This window comes from Populus euphratica, unplaced genomic scaffold, assembly GCF_000495115.2.
Source record: "Populus euphratica unplaced genomic scaffold, PopEup_1.0 scaffold75.1, whole genome shotgun sequence".
Lineage (NCBI taxonomy): Eukaryota > Viridiplantae > Streptophyta > Magnoliopsida > Malpighiales > Salicaceae > Populus > Populus euphratica.
In genome coordinates, this window is record NW_011499866.1 from 748 (window position 1) to 19,821 (window position 19,074).

The window sequence follows — 19,074 nt, forward strand, 5'->3', positions numbered from 1 at the left end:
ATATTCCACAATAAATCACACTTAATATATAGTAATTTTCTTATATAGTTTAGCTTTTTTTTTTTATTATTTGCAAAATCACTATTTTTTTTCCTTTCTTTCCTCTCTTTTTTGGTTGAAAAACAGCAAGAAGCCTCCATCACAAAACTCAATTAATCATTAATTGCTTCTTTCTTTGCTAAAATGGACAGAAATACAGAGTTCTCCATTAGTTTTTACCTTATTTCTATCCAAAAAAGGCAATTAAACATAGAACTTGAATTTTCTTTTAATAAAATAAAGTCCATTGTAACGAATAACAATATATACTTTAATATTTCCTTTTTTGACTAAAACATATTGGAATTTGAGTTTTAGTATTAACACATTTTATTGAGGAGATAAGTGAACAATAGAGTGTTTGATTACATTGCTAGCGCGCAAGAGGGCTTTAGGAAATCACTCTCGGCCAGCTTCATCAACATGGAACGAAATGCCTTTAACGGGCTTAGTGTAAAAGGAAGCCTTTCTACAGCGAGTCCAGAAATAAAAATATAAATAAAAACCTGGTAAATATAATTTTTGATGAAATCATAAATGAAAAACCTTTCTACGTTTTCCAATGCTAAATATCTGGCAAAAATTGATGATGGCGGATCACATTTGACTGAATCTTGCTCTGGATATATCTAGGCACACATAAATATTAAGTTTTCGTCCAAACAGGTCACATTTGGTTGTGATTGAAACAAAAATGGTGAAAAGAAATATTGCATTACAATTTTTTTCATCATTAATTAAATACCTTTGCAAAATAGCAAAGGCACCGTATTGATTTGCAGAGTTTTCCTGGGATCATATTACACTCTGCCCACGTTTGAGGAGGGGGGGGGGGGGGGGGGGGGGGGAATTTTCTGAATAATTGACCCTTGCTTGACCATCTCATTCTCTCCTTACTGTACAAAGGGCTATCTACATGTCTAATTCAGGACACAGTATCTGAACATTAAAAGTGAGAGAAGAAATCTTAATTTATAGTATAATTTAATTAGAGGTTAGAATATACCAACCCTTTACCACGTATTTTGACGACTTTTTTTTATAAAAAAAAAAAAAAAAGAGCATTGCTCTGCCATACCCTAAATAGCAAATTAAGCAGTGCATGAAACTCGGTTTAGATCCAAATTTCTTGTTGTCAAATGTGAGGAAGGGAGTGATGCAAGGGGCCAGAGAGGAAATTTGCAGGAGTCTAGTGGTTGATTTTTGTGCATGCATGGTATAAAAGACGAGGGTAGGCGCAGCATTCAAGATGTAGAAGAAGGTAAATCTATCTTCTTCCATTGCTAGGGACAGAAGAAACTGAGATTTAATTAGTTGTGTGAAAGGGAGAAAGAGGAAAAGGGTTACTGTTGATAAATATATATATATATATATATAACCCGATCGAAAGGCACACAAACATATCAGAGAGATGGCTGGGGTGATGTTTTTGGTTTTGCTCTGCATCTCTGCAGGAACAATGGTGGGAGTCCGGGGTGAAGACCCTTACTTATTCTTCACATGGAACGTCACCTACGGCACCCTCTCTCCCTTGGGGGTTCCCCAGCAGGTGATTCTCATCAATAATCAATTCCCCGGACCCAATATCAACTCCACCAGTAATAACAACATTGTCGTTAATGTCTTCAATAACCTCGACGAGCCCTTCCTTTTGACATGGAGCGGCATCCAGCAGAGGAAGAATTCATGGCAAGATGGAATGCTAGGTACCAACTGCCCCATCCTTCCTGGAACCAATTACACCTACCACTTCCAGGTTAAGGACCAGATTGGTAGCTACATCTACTACCCAACCACAGGCATGCACCGTGCAACTGGTGGTTTTGGTGGCCTCCGCATCAATAGTCGTCTACTCATCCCTGTTCCTTATGCTGATCCTGAGGATGATTACACTGTCATTCTCAATGACTGGTACTCTAAGAGCCACACTGCTCTCCAGAAGCTCTTGGATAGCGGCCGCACTCTTGCAAGGCCTGATGGTGTCCTCGTCAATGGCAAGAACGCCAAGGGAGATGGCAAGGATGAGCCCCTCTTCAAAATGAAGCCTGAAAAGACTTACAAGTACAGGATCTGCAATGCTGGGATCAAGAATACTCTCAATTTCAGGATCCAAGGCCATACAATGAAGCTTGTGGAGATGGAGGGATCCCATGTGGTGCAAAACGTGTACGAGTCACTCGATGTCCATGTTGGACAATGCTTCAGTGTCCTCGTGACAGCCAACCAAGATCCCAAAGACTACTACATGGTGGCTTCCACCCGATTCAATAAGCAGGTTCTCACCGCCAAGGGCATCATTCGTTACACCAACGGCAAGGGTCCAGCATCACCTGAGCTCCCTGAGGCACCAGTTGGATGGGCTTGGTCTCTCAATCAATTCCGTTCCTTCCGCTGGAACCTTACAGCCAGTGCTGCTAGGCCTAACCCTCAAGGCTCCTACCATTATGGTTCCATCAACATTACCCGCACCATTAAACTCGTAAATTCGGCTAGCAGAGCAGGTGGCAAGCTTCGCTATGCCCTCAATGGAGTATCTCACGTTAATCCGGAAACACCACTCAAACTTGCTGAGTACTATGGGGTTGCAGACAAGGTGTTCAAGTATGACACCATCCTGGACAGTCCACAAGCCAACGTTGCTAATGCTAAGATTGTCACACAGCCGAATGTCCTTAACCTCACCTTCCGTAACTTCGTTGAGATCATCTTTGAGAACCACGAGAAGAGCATGCAATCATATCACTTAGATGGTTATTCTTTCTTTGCAGTCGCGTAAGTAATTCATTATTCGATAATTGGATGGATTTATTGAACATGCAGTATATATTTAATTATTTTATTGTGATCTCTAACTAACTAATTGGTCAATATATATATATATATAACAGCGTGGAGCCAGGCACTTGGACCCCCGAAAAGAGAAAGCACTACAATCTCCTTGACGCAGTGAGTAGGACAACCGTTCAGGTCTTCCCCAAATCTTGGGCTGCCATCCTTTTGACATTCGACAATGCTGGATTGTGGAACATCAGGTCAGAGATGTGGGAAAGAGTTTATCTAGGACAACAGCTGTATGCCAGTGTTCTTTCCCCTGCACGCTCCCTCAGGGACGAGTACAATCTTCCCGATAATTCTTTACTATGTGGCATCGTCAAGGACATGCCAAAACCCGCACCTTACAGCATCTAAGATATGGAGTGGCTCATCTTCCTTGTGTTAAACCTTTTCAATTTATTCAAGTAACCTTTTTCCAAATTACTATCCTCTTCTTTCTTTCTTTCTTTCTTTCTTTCTTTTGTATTCATCAAATAAATGTTATGTTCTTTCTCCCTTTCATACAATCAGAATAACATTGAATCTATATATTTATATGTGGCTGCATATATATATGTTTTCACAGCTCTTCCTATTTCAATTGAAGGGGAGCTGTGCTGTGTCATATTTTATACATGAATCGATGGATGAAGAATAAGTTCTTTTAGATATATTAGAATAGAGTCGATGCGGAGTGATAGAGAGAGTTGGATCCAGGAACAAGAGAGCACGGCATCAGAGCAGCAGAAAACAGACTCAGAGCCAAAGTTGACTGAGTGATAGAGAGAGTTGGATCCAGGCACAAGAGAGCACAGCATCAGAGCAGCAGAAAACAGACTCAGAGCCAAAGCTGACTGAAAGACTTTAAGAAATCTTAATGCTTCAGAAAGGTGGCAGGATTGTTTATATGGCTACCTTAAGGCCTTACAGTTACATTCCTTCTAACTACAACCTATTAAATTGTTTTTTTATTTATTTATTTATTGCTGGTAATAATTTTGCCAATCACTCAATCAAGGCACTACATGCAAGCTTTTGTCTTATTATAAAATTTGAAGGCACTATAATACCTTCAAGCAACCCATTAGCGCCAAGCGCGAGGAAACGCTCCATGTTTGGTAATATTTCCTACGACCAGGATAAAAAATCTCATTGAAGCGGCTACTGTTTGTACATCTAGAAACGAAGTGAAGAGAAAAAAGAATAGAATTTTGCTAACAGAAAACCGATATTGATATATAATGCACACCCAGAAAATGGTGGTAATAGTTGAACTGATCATCGAAGCTTAACAATTCTGCAATCACTTGGCAGGCCATCTTTACAACCTCTGAGGCATTAAATTGAAACTGGACAATAACATCTGCAATGAGCCTTATTGAAAAATGTAACAACCGTGCCACACTATCAAACTAAACACTAACAATTACAATTATCTGACCCGTTTCTTCTGTTATTCCCTACATAGAATGCACTGTAAAGCATCTCCGAAACCTTTCTGTTCATCATACAGATAAATCGGATTATTTTGAGACTTAAATGAGAAAAGGAAGGGAAGAAGAAACTAACAGAAAAACAGACCGACCACAGTCACACCCTAACCAAACACCTGCTTGCTGCAGCAAAGTAACCCCTTGACAGAATAAACAGTGAAATGGTTCTTCACCGACCTACAATAGTCTCCACCATTCGTTTTTTTCCCCTCTTCAAACCTTCAAATAATGAACATTCATCTTTGAGGAGGGTCTACAGTCCGAACATTTGCTCCTGTCATTCCTTCAATTCGATCTTTGGTTATCTCCACAAAATGACCCACAATCTCATGAAACTGCTTCAGCCCGGAAAGTGGGAGAATTATTGAGGACCTATCATTACCTGCAACCTGCAATTTCAACAACATTCCGTCACAACTTCAAATGGGCACCATAAGCCTTCACTTCAGAACACAGAATCGTGGATACATAGCTTTCCTGGCTCTGTAAAGGGTGATTTCATCGATATCTCACCCCCACCCCCCCAAAGTAAAAAAAAAAAATAAGGAAGAAAGACTTATTGGACTCTAATTGAAACTTCTGTTAAAATCTCACCTCTGAAATCCTCAGAAAATGACCTCTATTGTTGCTACCAAGATCGAAGAAGAATCTTTTCTGATCAACTCTGATTCCCTTTGACACCGCCATGTTACCAATTTCATCCTGTGGGGGCAGTTCAACTGACCTGTCAACATTCAGTTCAGAAGTCATCACAGATTGGCTACTGTGCCCAGATATGAAGCCAGCCCCTACATCATCAGAAAGTCCAACGAGGCGCTCAGAAGTTTCAGAACTTTGCTGTTGTGGCATGAATAAAAACATGGATGAAATAATCATAAGTGAGACCCCCTCTAATAAATTAGAAAGTTACTTTTTTTTTTGGCAGAACACATGTAAAAACTGCAATCACCTGATTGGGCAGCATAAAAAGTCTTGATGCTTCATTGATCTCAGCCAAAATATTTCTAAACGCTGCCCACCCTTCATCCCGTGAACTTCCAGCAGGAACAATAATAGTACTTCGGTTTCTACTGACAGAAGCTTCAGACACCTGCAAGATATATCTATTAGAGAAGTGAGCACATTGTAGCAAGTTAAATAGGTCCCTGAAGATGGGAAAACAAATTACACGAAGAACATAGATTTCCTTTCATTTTCTCTCAAAGCAACAGCATGCATGATGCCTAAAAGTTGTAAGATTACATCTGCTGCTCTGTCACCCTTGCATATGTTCAATCATTCTTTTGCATGCAAATTACATCTGCTAAAAGGTAATTTAAAACCTAAGCAGACTATTTATAACTTCCCTGGAAATTTTGCAAGAATAAGTAGAAGTTAGTGAAGATCAGAAAATATTTCAAGATGTTATTACATTTTTTTTCTTAACACTTTGTCTTCTCCTATTTCATTGAAGCATAAGTATGGCTTTATCTCTTCTTCCATTTTCTTTATTATGCTCCATTACTTCCCATGAAGTTTTCTCAGTACGCAAAACTACATTGAACAAGTTAGGAGGTTTATATAAACCAGACCTGAACCCTATTTTGACTTCATAGCATCAACAAAGTCTCCAGGAAATAAGGGGCATATAAAATAAGTTATAGAATGACAGAAAGAAAGGTTCTGAAGCTGAATGTGAGTAAATTGGTAAAATATGCAACTTCTTATAAGCGACTTTTCATAAGGGTGGATTTTCAGGACAAGCAAAGGAGTCCCTCTGGTAAAATTCTGGCCGTCCCATGGGATAGGAATTTGATGCAGTAGTCACGAATTGCCTAAAAGGGTCTTATAAGTTGCAAGTTCAAACTAGATTCTAGAGCCATTATAGACTGGAAAGACAACTCAGACAGCTCTCTTTCATTGATTGACTTTGGAAGGTATGTGCACATCAAGCACTGCACAAAAGAATGTGGGTTTCTTAAAAAGATTTGGCTGCTTGCAAACTATAGTCATTGTATAGTTAATAGAATAATGCTCAGAGAACTCAAATAAAGGCAATTGCAGCTAAAAACTCTCTTCCTGATAGGGCGTCCAGATGCAGATGGTCACAACTGAGAGGAGTTCAGGAGAACTGTAAGAATCTTCTGATTTAGGATGACCAATGTTTGGACATATATAGATGTGACTTTTGTTGATACATCCAAAATTGGGACATGAACAAAGCAGGTGCTTTGCTAAAAATTCTTAATAAGATCATACTACAATCCGGAAAACTTAAGGTCCCATCAGTAGCCAAAGCCTTTCATACAAAAACCTGTCACTACTTGATGCCTGGTAGTATGAAATCCTATACTCTGCGAGGATTGTTAATATCCTGCCAAATTGCCCTTATTGTTTTAGTGGAAGACTTGCCTAAGAGATTGGAGGCTGGGCATTTAGCTTCAAGTGCAAAGATACAATAATCCCCATGTATTACAGTTCCTCTGCTTTCTATTGGTTCTGCTATACATGTTCTTAACAGTTTCTCAAAGACAGCACCTAGTTTGGCATTAGTTTCATGGACAACATCCTCAAAATTGCTCTCATTCCTGTTTGATCTAACTAAGATAAACAAAATGCTTTGGGGAATTACTAGCCATCAGTTCTACCCTTCTTCTATATACATTTAAATTATATTGTGACTAGCAAGGTGGAGGTGGTGAGTGAATGCCCTTAAGTTGCATCATCAAGCCTTAATCATTGGTCAGTTACCTCACTGTTCAGTAGGAAAACAATGGAGATCGTGAAGGGATAAAGAAGATGATCTAGAAAATTGACTCTTCAAAAGCATTGATAACCGATCCACAGGACAATAACAAGTAAAGACTGACTCTGTTTCGCTCTAGTATCAACCTATAGCATGTCATTTACAATATTTTATTAACAAGTGCATTTCCAAATAAAATCTGTAACCTGACTTAGAGGGTACCAACAACTAACCAGATGAAAACAAACAAAGAACAATAATCCAGAATGATAAGTAAGAAGATTTAAGAAAGAAATTCAAAAACAAACTCTTTTGAGGTCTGCCCTCTTCTGTCTAATCTCAGGATAGAACTTAAAGTGTTGAACAAAATGAAAGTAATAAAAGAAAATTTCACTCTTGTATAGGACTCGTTATTTGATGGGAAAAAAAGCGAAATTTTTATTAGAAAATGGGGAATATACAAAATTAATTTGAGAATGAGTTTTCCTCCAAATTAACAAGCTAGAGGCAGCCCGAAGAAGGGAAATAAAAGCATCCTCCGGAATTTAGGAACATTGGTTAAGGAAGTGCCTTTAAATACTCTTGTTGGATTGTGGCGTGGTGAAGGAAGAAATGCTTAACTTATTACTATCCTAGGTATGTAGATTTCTGCAAGATGACGAGTGTACAAAGAGTATTAAGCTCAGCAACTTCTAAGAAGAAGAACCCACGGAGTGCAAGGGTGATATTTCATAGAAATATGAGGTTAGCAATTTGCAAGCCATCTCAATCCAACATTAGGATAGATAAACAGAAGTGCGAAGCAAAAACACAATCTTCCCTAAACCCTGTCACAGACCATAAAATCTTCTTGTTGTGTCTGCTTAACAACAAGAAATAAGAAGCATAGCATTTTACCTTCAAGAAGCGGCCCCTTCTGTTTTCGCCAATGTCAAAGTAGAAAACCTGCCGGTCAGTAATGGGAATTGATTAATCAATAATTGGAATGATTGGTAATGCTATTGCTGATCAGTGATATTTCTAATAAAGAGGGAGAGAGAATTAAAAGAAAAAAGAAATGCCTTGGTGTCGAGCTGCAATTCCTTGCTGAAGAGGTCCTGATCATCAGCAGAATTATTAACATAGTAATTGAAGAGATCCAAGAACCAAGAAATCCCGGAGAAGGGAACGATGATGGTGGACCTGGTGGCAGAAGTCTTCTCTGATATCTTCAAGTAACGACCCCGTGGATTCTCTTTTAGATCGAAATAGAAAAGCTTGTGTTCCACTTGTAGAGTCTTGCACATGAGCTCTACATCATTCCCTCCTCCTCCTCCTCCACTGCCACTTCCTCCACCAACAACTCCGCCAGAATTCCCCTCCATCTAATCTACCAGATGGTAATACGGAATTAAGTAGTTTTCACAGATTAAAGAAAGAAGAAGAGCGATGGAGGAAGGGGTAGATCTGAAAGAAAATGAGAGACCGCGGCACACTCCTATCGACAGGAGAAGCGGCAGCAGCAGCAAGAATTTTTGAATAGTAGAAGAAGGGGTTTATGAGGGATGATGAAGATGTCGTGATAGGATTTTGGTTTAGGGTTTGGAAAGAAAGGAGGTGAGGAGAAGCTAAGCTAAGCAGGAGTAGCCAGGAGGGATAACGAACGAACCACCATCCCATTGACTTGGTCCATTTTTCTTTCTTTTCTTTAATTTTTATTATTATAAAATAGAAGTAAAATCCCCTACAATAAAACACCACTAGTCTAGTAAAGCAAACTCTTGTCTCTCTCTCCCCCTCTGCGAAGTGGAATGAAATGAAGCCTCCTCCCTCTTCAACGAGAGAAAATTCTTTTGAACTAAACATGAACCAGGAGGCTTCTTGTGTTCCTTTTTAACCTGTTGCTTGGAGTTAAGTTACTGGTGTTGAAGCAGGAGAGGAGCGCGCTTTGCCCCGCTCTCTTTGTAGTCACTAGACCACTGCTCTTGTAGTCCTAGTACTCAAGTGTTCCTAGCAACTTGGCCACTACTACCCTCCCTTGTCTTCTTTACCTTTGTTTTACCCCACCAGTCTACATGTCCTACGCTGTCATTTCCTGTTCATTTAATCCAAATCTAAGCTGCTGCTGCTGCTGCTGCTGCTGCTGCTGCTGCTGCTGCTGCTGCTGCTGCTGCTGCTGCTGCTGCTGCTGCTGCTGCTGCTGCTGCTGCTGCTGCTGCTGCTGCTGCTGCTGCTGCTGCTGCTGCTGCTGCTGCTGCTGCTGCTGCTGCTGCTGCTGCTGCTTTCACTTCCCAAGTATAACAGCTTTCTCATCCACCAACTTCTTTACACTCGCTCCCTGTTTCTTTTGTACTCTTCTTTTCACTCACCCATCAGGCAGTCGCCACCTAACTAAAAAAATCATCTTACCAAAACAAAATAAAATAACTAAAAAATCAAACCTTTTTTCCTTCTTTAGTTCATAAGATGTCAGTAGGAAAGCCCAGAGATCGTTACAGTTCGACGATCTTTTTTCACTCTTTTAGCATCAAGTTATGATTTATTCTTCATAAATTCGACGTTAAAACTGTATTTTGGGGCAAAGTTAGATTCTTTCTACGGAAGTAATCTAACGAGTTACTCAAATTGAGAGGATTTTCAATCGCGCGGAAGGAGGGGTGGCATTTAGACTCCCTGTGAGGCCTAAATTGGTAAGAGTCAAAACTCTCTCTTTGCGGGCTGGGTACTGCCGGGCTTCCTTGTGTTTTGTTGGCTTGTCTGCAAATTCACAAGCTGATGGTTATGTCCTCATGGGTTTGAAGGCTACTAGAGAGAGTGAGTAGAATGCTGGGTGGTGAATATTTGAACTCCAAGAAAAGCAATAAGACCATGCGCCTCCTCTATTGCAGCTCCCTTGTTTCTTCATCATCAGTTTTGATTTCCTTGATTGCCCATTCCTCTCATCTCAAGCACATCCACCAGACGCATGCCTTCATGCTTCTCAGAGCTCTCGATACAGACAACCTGCTCCTCAGTCGATTCATTCACGCATGCTCTTCTCTTGGCTTCTATTCCTATGCTTACTCTCTCTTCACCTCCATCACCCATGCCCCCGACATCTATCTCTACAACAACATCATCAAAGCCCTCTCTTCCTCTCCCACCCACCCCAAAGCTTCAATCTTTCTTTACAATAACATCCAACTTGCTGGCTTGCGACCTGATTCCTACTCTTTCCCTTTCGCTCTCAAGGCCGTCACTCGATTTTCATCGATTCAGACTGGGAGGCAACTTCACTCTCAATCCATTCGCTGTGGCCTCCACTCTAACCTTCACGTCATTACGGCCTTTGTCCGGATGTACTCCTCCTGCGGCTCTGGTTACATTTGTGATGCGCGCAAGATGTTTGATGGAATGAGCATGTCGACAGGAGATGTCGCTCTTTGGAACGCAATGCTTAATGGGTATGCTAAGCTTGGTGACCTCTGTAATGCTCGAGATTTATTTGAACGCATGCCTCAAAGAAACGTTATCTCCTGGACAGCTCTCATTACTGGGTATGCGCAGGCGAATCGGCCCCACGATGCCATTGCTTTGTTTCGTAGAATGCAGCTCGAGAATGTGGAGCCTGATGAAATTACCATGTTAGTTGCGCTTACTGCTTGTGCCCGACTGGGTGCGTTGGAGCTGGGGGAGTGGATTCGTCACTACATTGACAGACTTGGATTATTGACTACAAATATCCCTCTCAACAATGCACTTATAGACATGTATGCGAAGTCTGGCGACATTAAAAGGGCATTAAAAGTATTCGAGAATATGAATCATAAAACTATCATAACATGGACAGCAATGATTGCTGGACTAGCTTTGCACGGACTTGGAACAGAAGCCCTTGAAATGTTCTCTCGAATGGAAAGGGCAAGAGTTAAGCCAAATGACATCACTTTCATTGCCATCCTTTCCGCTTGTAGCCATGTGGGATTGGTAAAAACCGGTAGATGGTATTTTAACCGTATGATATCTAGGTATGGGATTGAACCCAGGATTGAGCATTATGGCTGCATGATTGATTTACTTGGGCGCGCTGGTCACCTCAAAGAGGCACGAACACTACTTGCTCAGATGCCATTCGAGCCTAACGCGGTTATATGGGGGTCTCTTCTTGCTGCTTGTAATACTCATGGTGATCCTGAGCTTGGAGAGCTTGCATTGCAGCATCTATTAGAGTTGGAGCCTGATAACAGCGGAAACTATGCACTTTTATCGAATATCTATGCTTCTCGTGGTAGATGGAATGAGTCTCGGGTGGTGAGAAAGGTGATGTGCGATGCAGGAGTTAAAAAAATGCCAGGAGGAAGTCTTATTGAAGTGAATAACAGAGTTCATGAGTTTATTGCAGGAGAGACTTCGCATTCTGAGTTTGATAGGATACAGGAAGTTCTAAGCAAGATAAATGGGCAATTAGGACTTTCTCAGCATTTCGGCAAGGAAAGTGGTGCGCTGCTTGAATTGGGGTAGGACGCACTTCTACTTCCAAAGATGCATGATCTATTACCAAATCAACTTCTGGTTGCATTGGATAACTAAATGCTGTGCCATCTGAAAACCTGCCCCGCCTCACATGTTCGACAGCTGAGCAATAAACTCACGTAGAGATGGGAGTGGCTTTGACATCTCATTTCTCTTCAAGGAGGTATGTCTTTGCAAAACCTGCATATTTTTCTGAGCTGTTGGTAGATTTTCATGCACACACAAATTGTTTTTCCTTTTCATTTCCTGCTTCCAATATTTTATTTCTTATGCTAAATATAATGTCAGGTGTACCATACAGAATTGAAAAGTTCATTTGCAAAAATATTAGTGAGTGGAGTATTAATATTCAAACACGATAAATTATTAATATTTAGGATCATTTTTCATTTAAAAAAAATGGGTCAATAAATAATTAGCATGTTTGCCACCTTCCCCCAAGATTCTATGTAGTTCTAGTTATCGAATACTGCCAGTACATTTTGTGAGTCCTCGTTCAGAAAATTGAACAAGACAGTTAATATAATTATATAGAAGAAAAATAAAATTACAGAGGTCTTACAACATAAGGATACTTGTTGCAAAATGGCTCTAACATATCCCAATGTTGTAGGGATAATAAAGGTGAAATGAGCATATTGTATACAGACAGAAAGGCAAATGTATAGATACACATATCCGCTGGAGGTGCTTCAAAGCATTAAACCGTAGAAGAAATCGTGGTCGAATCCCAGGTCATAAAGCCCCAATCCTAGAAGAGCACTGGAGCATAAAATCTCAATTTTCTGTTTAACAACATGGCATATTCCTGGCCAAGATATGAGCAAATTGTAAGATGGTGGACTTTGACCTTACTAAATAGGAATAAATGTAAGATAATTTATTTTTCATTCTATGGAAGTTAGCAAAGAGGGCTTGTTGCAGAGAAAGTAAAGAAAAGGAAAAAAAAAAACAGAAAAAAAAACAGAAACAGAAACAAAACAAAAATGTGAACATGGTCAAGGCATGAGAGAAATATTTGGTTTAGACATCGAAGTTCTTACCTGTGTTCTGTAATTTTCCTTCTGGTTTACCAAATGTCACAGCTAAGTTCTCATGATTTTCACTGTTCATAAATAAAGCTGAGTTCAACTGAAGGAGGCCATGTCTTGTCTCTTTTGCCAGCGACTGAAAGGAGTAAAAGCCTTGCCTTTCACTGTCTTCCATATTTGATTCAGTGGGTGCTTGCTGACAGCATGATTCCAGTTCTAACATGGCAAAGACACCAGAATCCCTTTTTGAACAAACGGAAGTAGTATATAATTCAGATGGACAGCATTTACTGCGCCCACTGATCTTTAGCAGGAAATAGTCTGAACATTGTATTTTGCCTTCTGGTGCCTTTGTAGTTGACATATCATTGACCCTGTTGCCATCCTCACATTCTTCAAGACTAGGAAAACACCCATCTTGTGGGGAAAAAGTGTCGTATTCACCATCCCCTGCTAATACATCGCCCACAGAAAGCTGTAGTTTTTGTACCATTGTTTCCCCCCAGGTTGTCTGTAATGGAGAAGTGACATCTGATCTTGAGTCCTCATTAAATAGATCTTTTAACATTTTCAGTGGGTTTTCCATGACCGCTTCTACTACAGGCTTTCCAACTGCCCCTGTGGTTGCTAGATCATTTATTTTATCACGGTTGACAACTTGCTTTGCATATGCATAGTCATGCACATCCTCGTCGAAAAAATTGTCTGCTTTGCTCTCTACTGTACTCTTATGTTTCTTCTCAGGAATAGGAACAGCCAAAACCCGTTTTTTCCTTTGAGTGCAACCACTTAGAGTGGATTCACTTTTCTGTAGATGTAGCCAGCTATCAATCTTAGAAAATTTGACACAGTTGATTTTGGTCATCTGTCTACTGCTATTTTTCTGAATGTGACTGATGCCTGCCTTTTGACTAATCAAATTCCTTGGTTCTTTTTCTTGTTCTTGGAGACCATTAAATTTGAAACCAGTTTCAGTTGTGTCTTGGCTGTATTCTGTTGCATCATCAGTACTATCTTTCATGTTCAACCCTGCCAAACAGCTAGATCTGGAAAAACTGTGGTCTGAATTGTTTTCTGAATGATCCTTTACAGGTAAACTAACAGACTCTGCACGATGAAATGTTGGTCTTCTCCTTCTTGCAAGGACTGTGCCATCTCTTCCTTCAGAAGTTTCATACCTCGTCCCAGATTTTCTTTGGCTGCAAATGGTAGGCCTCATAAATCTTGGTAACTTTGATAAAGGACTCGCTGTAATATCTACTATCCTGGTCTTTGTAAGTGGTTCTTCTATAGAAGAATGGTATGCCTCCATTTGCTCCTCAGATGATGTACTTGTCCCTGTTAGATTTTCTAATTTCTTGTTTAATATTTCAATGTCACTTCTAGCAAGCAGCCACTCATCTTCAATATGTTTCATCTTTTGCTGCAGGTTTGCTATTGCAACTTCCTTCTTCTCTTTTGCTTCCTGATGATTAACGTCCACCTCATTGGTCAGATGATCTATTATTTTATTTTACTTGCTACTTCAATTGTTCACAAGAATATGCACAATCTTAAATAAGTATGTTTGCCTACTTACAATTGTACCCTCATTTCTTAGGTGAACACCTTTCACCCTTGTTGCAAAATTTAAAGAACATATGGTCTCACACAAATCTTCTTCTTTGGGACTGACATGGACCAGCATTATTGTTTTTGAATCATTACCTGTAAGCAGAAGATGGTCTATGAGTTCCACGCTTTCTAACAACAAATATGTCTATCAGTTTTTTTCTTAAAGAAGTTACATAACATGATTATGGAATAAATAACTGATACGGGTGAATGATGGCTCTGATTTAAATTTTTGTTTGAGAATTATTATGGTACTCCAAATGAGGTAAGAACAGATCCCCCTGTGAATGGTTAGCGGCTGTAATCACATAGACAGAAGCATGGACATGATTAAGGATTGTTACCTAGAGAATCTTTGAGAACTTGTGTCAGCTTGCTATTCCTGTCAAAAGTAAAAGGGATAATTTAGTTTTTAATTGGGACTCTGGAAAAGCCGCCATTATCTAGCCACCCATGATTTTTAGGTTTGGAAAAGCTGATGAAGCATTTCTGTTTACATTTAGAATCTTGGAAAGGAAGAGGAAACTATTTCCTTTTTTCACTTAATAGAAGAGAACAGGCCAATCTGAGAGAATTCAGTTTTTTTTTCTTTTTTTCCTTTTGTAATCCTTTTCTAAATGACTATTTTTAATAACCGTGGGTAATGCTATACATACTCTGATGGAAGATATGGGTGAAATAGGGTTGGGTTGAGTGGTCAAAACGCTCAGATTCCGAGAAAATAAGAGTTTGGTGAGTTCGATGTTACCTGTAAGGTATGTGATGCCTTTTCCTTTGGAGGGCACTAATCACATTCCCAAGGGCAGAGAGTGACAAATTAATGGCTTTTCCTTCATTGAGTCTTTTGCCCCATGCCTTTGTCTTCAGTACACGCTCGCTTCCCCCGAGATCAACTAACCATATTTTATTTGTTTCCCTTCGCCTTTGAGGAGCATTGAAGCACGTTATTGCTACCCGTATCATGCTATTGTGAGCAATATAGAAGAAACAAGATTAGAACAGAGGATAATAACTGCCCTTTATTGAAGAATCTTCTGGAATCAGTCCATGTATCAAGGCAACTGCGTGACTGCTCTATTCTCATGCTGAACTACACTGACACATAGGAGTTTAATTAGGGAAATTCGATTACCAGTGAGATCGGCTAGATGTCAGGTTGGAATTTGTTGAGGCAGTTGATCTGAAACGGCAGCCCAATCTGTACAGCCTCAGAGCTTGGTTGAAGTCGTTCACTTTAATGGCCACAAGGTTGTCGATTTCGACTCCTCCCGTTGGATCTGTTTGTATTGAAAGGCTGTATTTAGAGATTTTGGATTATGTTAGAAAGGATTACCTTAATACTTTCGAAATGATTGAACTAGATAAACCCATGTATTGAAACATTTAGGGTATGAGAATATACCAAGGTGGCATAGGATCTGTTGCTTTTGTTGGTTTGGGGACAAGCAAGTCCTTAAGATTTCCCATGTATATCTCGAGCATGCTGAAACTGATGAGAAATGCATGGTCACTGTCTACTGCTTGTTTAAATAGAGCCTCCATGGCCCTTGGCACTATGCCGGGAGTGTCTTCATCACCTTCCTAGGATATATTAAACCAAGAAACACGGATGTAGATTGAATACATTAACCCATGTAGGATTATTGTGTCTTCAGCACAGTGTGTCTTTTGGCTGTGTCGTTTACCTCTGAATCACCTAAATATGCTATGAGTGAAGTGTTAGCTGGTTCTCACCATTGTGAAAGTTTTTCCTGTGCCCGTTTGCCCATATGCAAAAATGCAGGCATTGTAGCCATCAAGGACTGATTTGATGATGGGTTCAACTTCTGTAAAAACTTCATCTGAAAGCTACCAACTATTAAAGCATGATCGTGATAAATGACCGATAAAATAGCTTTCTACTTGCTTTTTGGTTGGAGGAAGAAAAGGAAATGAAATAATCAGAGACATGATTTACGTCAAACACCTTGGGATGAACCTGGGTGGAGAACCTTGTCAAAATTGTAACTCTTGCTCTTACTGTCCGTAAGCCTTAGAACAACTTCATTTGAATCCGATGCTACGACTGGTCTTAAATGACCACAATTCTCCCCAGATGTGATAGGTCTTATTCTACAAAATACACGGATGTTCCCTGCATGGCATTTATTAAACTGTAGTCAATTTGGCATATGCTGAAACCATCTACTCTTAATTGACAGCTATCATCAATGAAATGAGTGGGCATGGCATGAAGTGTCAGCCCAACAACTTGTCTGTCTCTTGTCAAGCTATCACAATAAAAGAAACATGACTAACCTTTCAAGTCCAGGAACTCGTTTAGGATTTGCCTCCTCTTTATGTTCAATTCGTTTATGTGGTTAGTCAAGACAGTAAGCTCATCTGTTCACGGGAAAATAAATTTTATAGAAGGGAGTGAGCAATAATTATATGAATAATAAGGAACAGAGGTGCATCTAGATTTATGAAAGCAAAAGTGCTTTTTTTCACCTTTTATTTTTGAAATTGCACTGCAGTTGTCGTCATCTTCATCATCATCATTAATATCAGAGTTGGTTGGCTGCATGTCAACTGATTTTTCAGATGGAAGGGTTTTTATTATATCACAAACTGATTTAACCCAGTTGGAAGTTAGATTTGCCTTTATCCCTAGTAGGGAATGAAGGGATTCAGCAAGATTTCTAACAGATTTTCTTGAATCCATCTTTTCTGCTTCCCAATACTAGTCTGTGGAAAATATATGATTTCTTTGTTTCATTTCTCTACATGACTTGCTGCTCTTTATTCCAAATTCACACTCTGCAACTGAACAAGGGAAATGTAGTCTGTAGAGCAGATAACATTGAACTAGTCTAGTTTGAACAAGAACCTTGACTTTCAGAAATAATAAAGATCGAATCCTTCACATTTTAAGTAATGGCCGAAACTACTAAGAGACTATACTTGCAGCAAAGGTGGAATGAATTTCTTGCACGCCAAGTTGTTGATATGTCAAGTGGTGTTAAAAAAACATGGTGAACTCAAGAAACAGTCAACAATATTCTGTTGAATTAAACAGGACAGTGAAGTAAACAATACAAGATAAGATTTCTGGTTTTCAGTACCTCTATTAAGAAAAATGTACATTGATGCATAGAATCGTATTTTTAAATTAATGAACTGACAACAAACACAGATTAAGGCGGGGAGTGAAATATTAAGTTTTCGAGGAACCAGATAAAAGAAAATACCAGCAATATTATGGCTATGGCTGAGGCTAAAACGGCACTTGAGACCCGAGATCATCCACAGCTAGCATGGTCGGTCCTGGACCAATTAGACACAGGATCAATCATACATCATTAACAGAAAATCCTTTCAGTGATGAAAAAACCTTAATTTGAATGGTAACAGTAGTCCTGATGACATGAAATTTCCATAGCTAGCTAGAAAAAGGAAAGAGAAGAGATTAAATCTGGCCGTGGTGGTTCTACGCTGAACTGCGAGTAATATTTGTCGTTGTTGCAACCATGACAGCTGAAAGATCACTTATTTTATCCGAAACTTAAACCACATGCGAGGCTAGCAGATATGAAACACCGAAGCATTTAACTGGTGTCAATATGTTGTGCTAGTGCGATCACTATTGTTGGTTTCTAGCTATAGCATCATGACAAAAGACCTGCCTACCTTACTCTGCGTGAATACAGAGTACTAGGGAGAGAGAAGAGAGAGAGTTGTCTGTTACTCTGCTGGTGAAGGACCCAAATACCATACACCATGCCCCAACAAACATGATGCATGTAATTCACTCGGCTAGTACTTCTTCTTCTTTAGATGATCATCAGAGTAAAAGACTCTTGTTACAAAATCCAATATGCTGATGAATAAAAATTTTATTGAGTTCTTGAATGAGGGTGATTACTTTAAGAAGTTGATGAAAGATGATAGAAGGCCCGTACCTGAAAAACAAATTTATTTTATTTTATTTTTTAAAATTTAAAGAATGATAAAATCAATAATTTTTATTAAAAAATTATAACGAGTAAAAAAAGAGTTTTAAATTTTTAAAAATAAGAATGTTTGTTATTGAGTATATCTCTATAAAGCATAAATAAAGAATAGAAAAAATATAAACTATTTATCTAAATAATTTAGAAGATATATATAGCCTTTAAAATTTATTATATTACTTGAATAGAAAAATTGAAGTATTATTTTCTCTTGATAGTACTAATGAGTGATAAATATTTCTTATAAAATATTAATAAAGAATAATATCTCATACATAATATTAATATTTTATTAAAATATAATAGGTTTTTTTTAAGATTTTTATACACTTAAGGATGTAGAGAGATAATTCTTGACTTTTAATATTTTATATAAAAAATAAAAACAAATAAAAAAATTACCAACTTAATATATTTTTGATTTGGAATGATTTTAAATTTAAAGATAATAGATTTAATATCTTATCAGATACTCGTATATAAAACTAACACATTTTTACATTTATATGCATTTAAACTGAACATATAACTAAATTTAAAAATATTATATCTATAACTAAATCCATGTAATTGAAGTTTCTCAATCCAATAACATTAAATCTAACACCTCATTCAACCCGCATTTAATTGTACTTAGGTACCTTACATTTTTAGCAACGATCTTTCAACGTGTCAAAGATATATTGATTCATAATAAAAATAATAATAATACTGGTCGATCATTGATGAGCTGCATGCTTACGTAATCTATATACTATAGATTAAAGACTTGATCATAAATATTCCCATGGCAGAAAGATAGCTAGCTGGCTAGCTAACCGACCGTAATAATCTATATACTAGTCTTTTTGATAGTATGGTCCATCTTTCTTTAT

The 19,074-nt window shown here is 38.7% G+C and overlaps 4 protein-coding genes across 12 annotated transcripts; 2 read left to right on the top strand and 2 right to left on the bottom strand.

Annotated features, from left to right (window-relative positions):
• The first annotated feature begins 1,450 nt into the window (after positions 1-1,450).
• Positions 1,451-3,235, top strand: LOC105126061 (L-ascorbate oxidase homolog). Its single transcript, XM_011026783.1, has 2 exons — positions 1,451-2,811; positions 2,928-3,235. The coding sequence occupies exons 1-2, from the start codon at positions 1,451-1,453 to the stop codon at positions 3,226-3,228; spliced, it is 1,662 nt and encodes a 553-aa protein (XP_011025085.1). The 3' UTR covers positions 3,229-3,235.
• Positions 3,236-4,068: 833 nt separating this feature from the next.
• On the bottom strand, positions 4,069-8,981 carry LOC105126062 (transcription factor Pur-alpha 1-like). The gene is made up of 5 exons (XM_011026785.1): positions 8,133-8,981; positions 7,969-8,016; positions 5,296-5,436; positions 4,941-5,183; positions 4,069-4,735 (listed from the first exon to the last, which is right to left on the bottom strand). The coding sequence occupies exons 1-5, from the start codon at positions 8,433-8,435 to the stop codon at positions 4,583-4,585; spliced, it is 888 nt and encodes a 295-aa protein (XP_011025087.1). The 5' UTR covers positions 8,436-8,981; the 3' UTR covers positions 4,069-4,582.
• Positions 8,982-9,306: 325 nt separating this feature from the next.
• Positions 9,307-13,771, top strand: LOC105126064 (pentatricopeptide repeat-containing protein At5g56310-like). Of its 3 annotated transcripts, none has more exons than XM_011026794.1 (3): positions 9,307-11,663; positions 11,702-11,725; positions 13,686-13,771. In XM_011026794.1, exon 1 carries the CDS (start codon positions 9,874-9,876, stop codon positions 11,548-11,550), a length of 1,677 nt encoding a protein of 558 aa, XP_011025096.1. In that variant the 5' UTR covers positions 9,307-9,873; the 3' UTR covers positions 11,551-11,663; positions 11,702-11,725; positions 13,686-13,771. The 3 variants fall into 3 exon arrangements, with proteins under 3 accessions (XP_011025096.1, XP_011025097.1, XP_011025095.1); XM_011026795.1 differs by lacking the exon at positions 13,686-13,771 and adding an exon at positions 12,176-12,260; XM_011026793.1 differs by having other exon boundaries at positions 9,307-11,725.
• On the bottom strand, positions 11,995-18,102 carry LOC105126063 (kinesin KP1-like). Of its 7 annotated transcripts, none has more exons than XM_011026789.1 (13): positions 17,877-18,102; positions 17,438-17,513; positions 16,698-17,012; positions 16,506-16,589; positions 16,174-16,341; positions 15,942-16,048; positions 15,610-15,788; positions 15,340-15,501; positions 14,956-15,171; positions 14,552-14,589; positions 14,173-14,300; positions 12,606-14,058; positions 11,995-12,370 (listed from the first exon to the last, which is right to left on the bottom strand). In XM_011026789.1, the coding sequence occupies exons 3-13, from the start codon at positions 16,909-16,911 to the stop codon at positions 12,255-12,257; spliced, it is 2,865 nt and encodes a 954-aa protein (XP_011025091.1). In that variant the 5' UTR covers positions 16,912-17,012; positions 17,438-17,513; positions 17,877-18,102; the 3' UTR covers positions 11,995-12,254. The 7 variants fall into 7 exon arrangements, with proteins under 7 accessions (XP_011025091.1, XP_011025093.1, XP_011025090.1 ...); XM_011026791.1 differs by having other exon boundaries at positions 16,698-17,032; XM_011026788.1 differs by having other exon boundaries at positions 16,698-17,513.
• Positions 18,103-19,074: the final 972 nt, after the last annotated feature.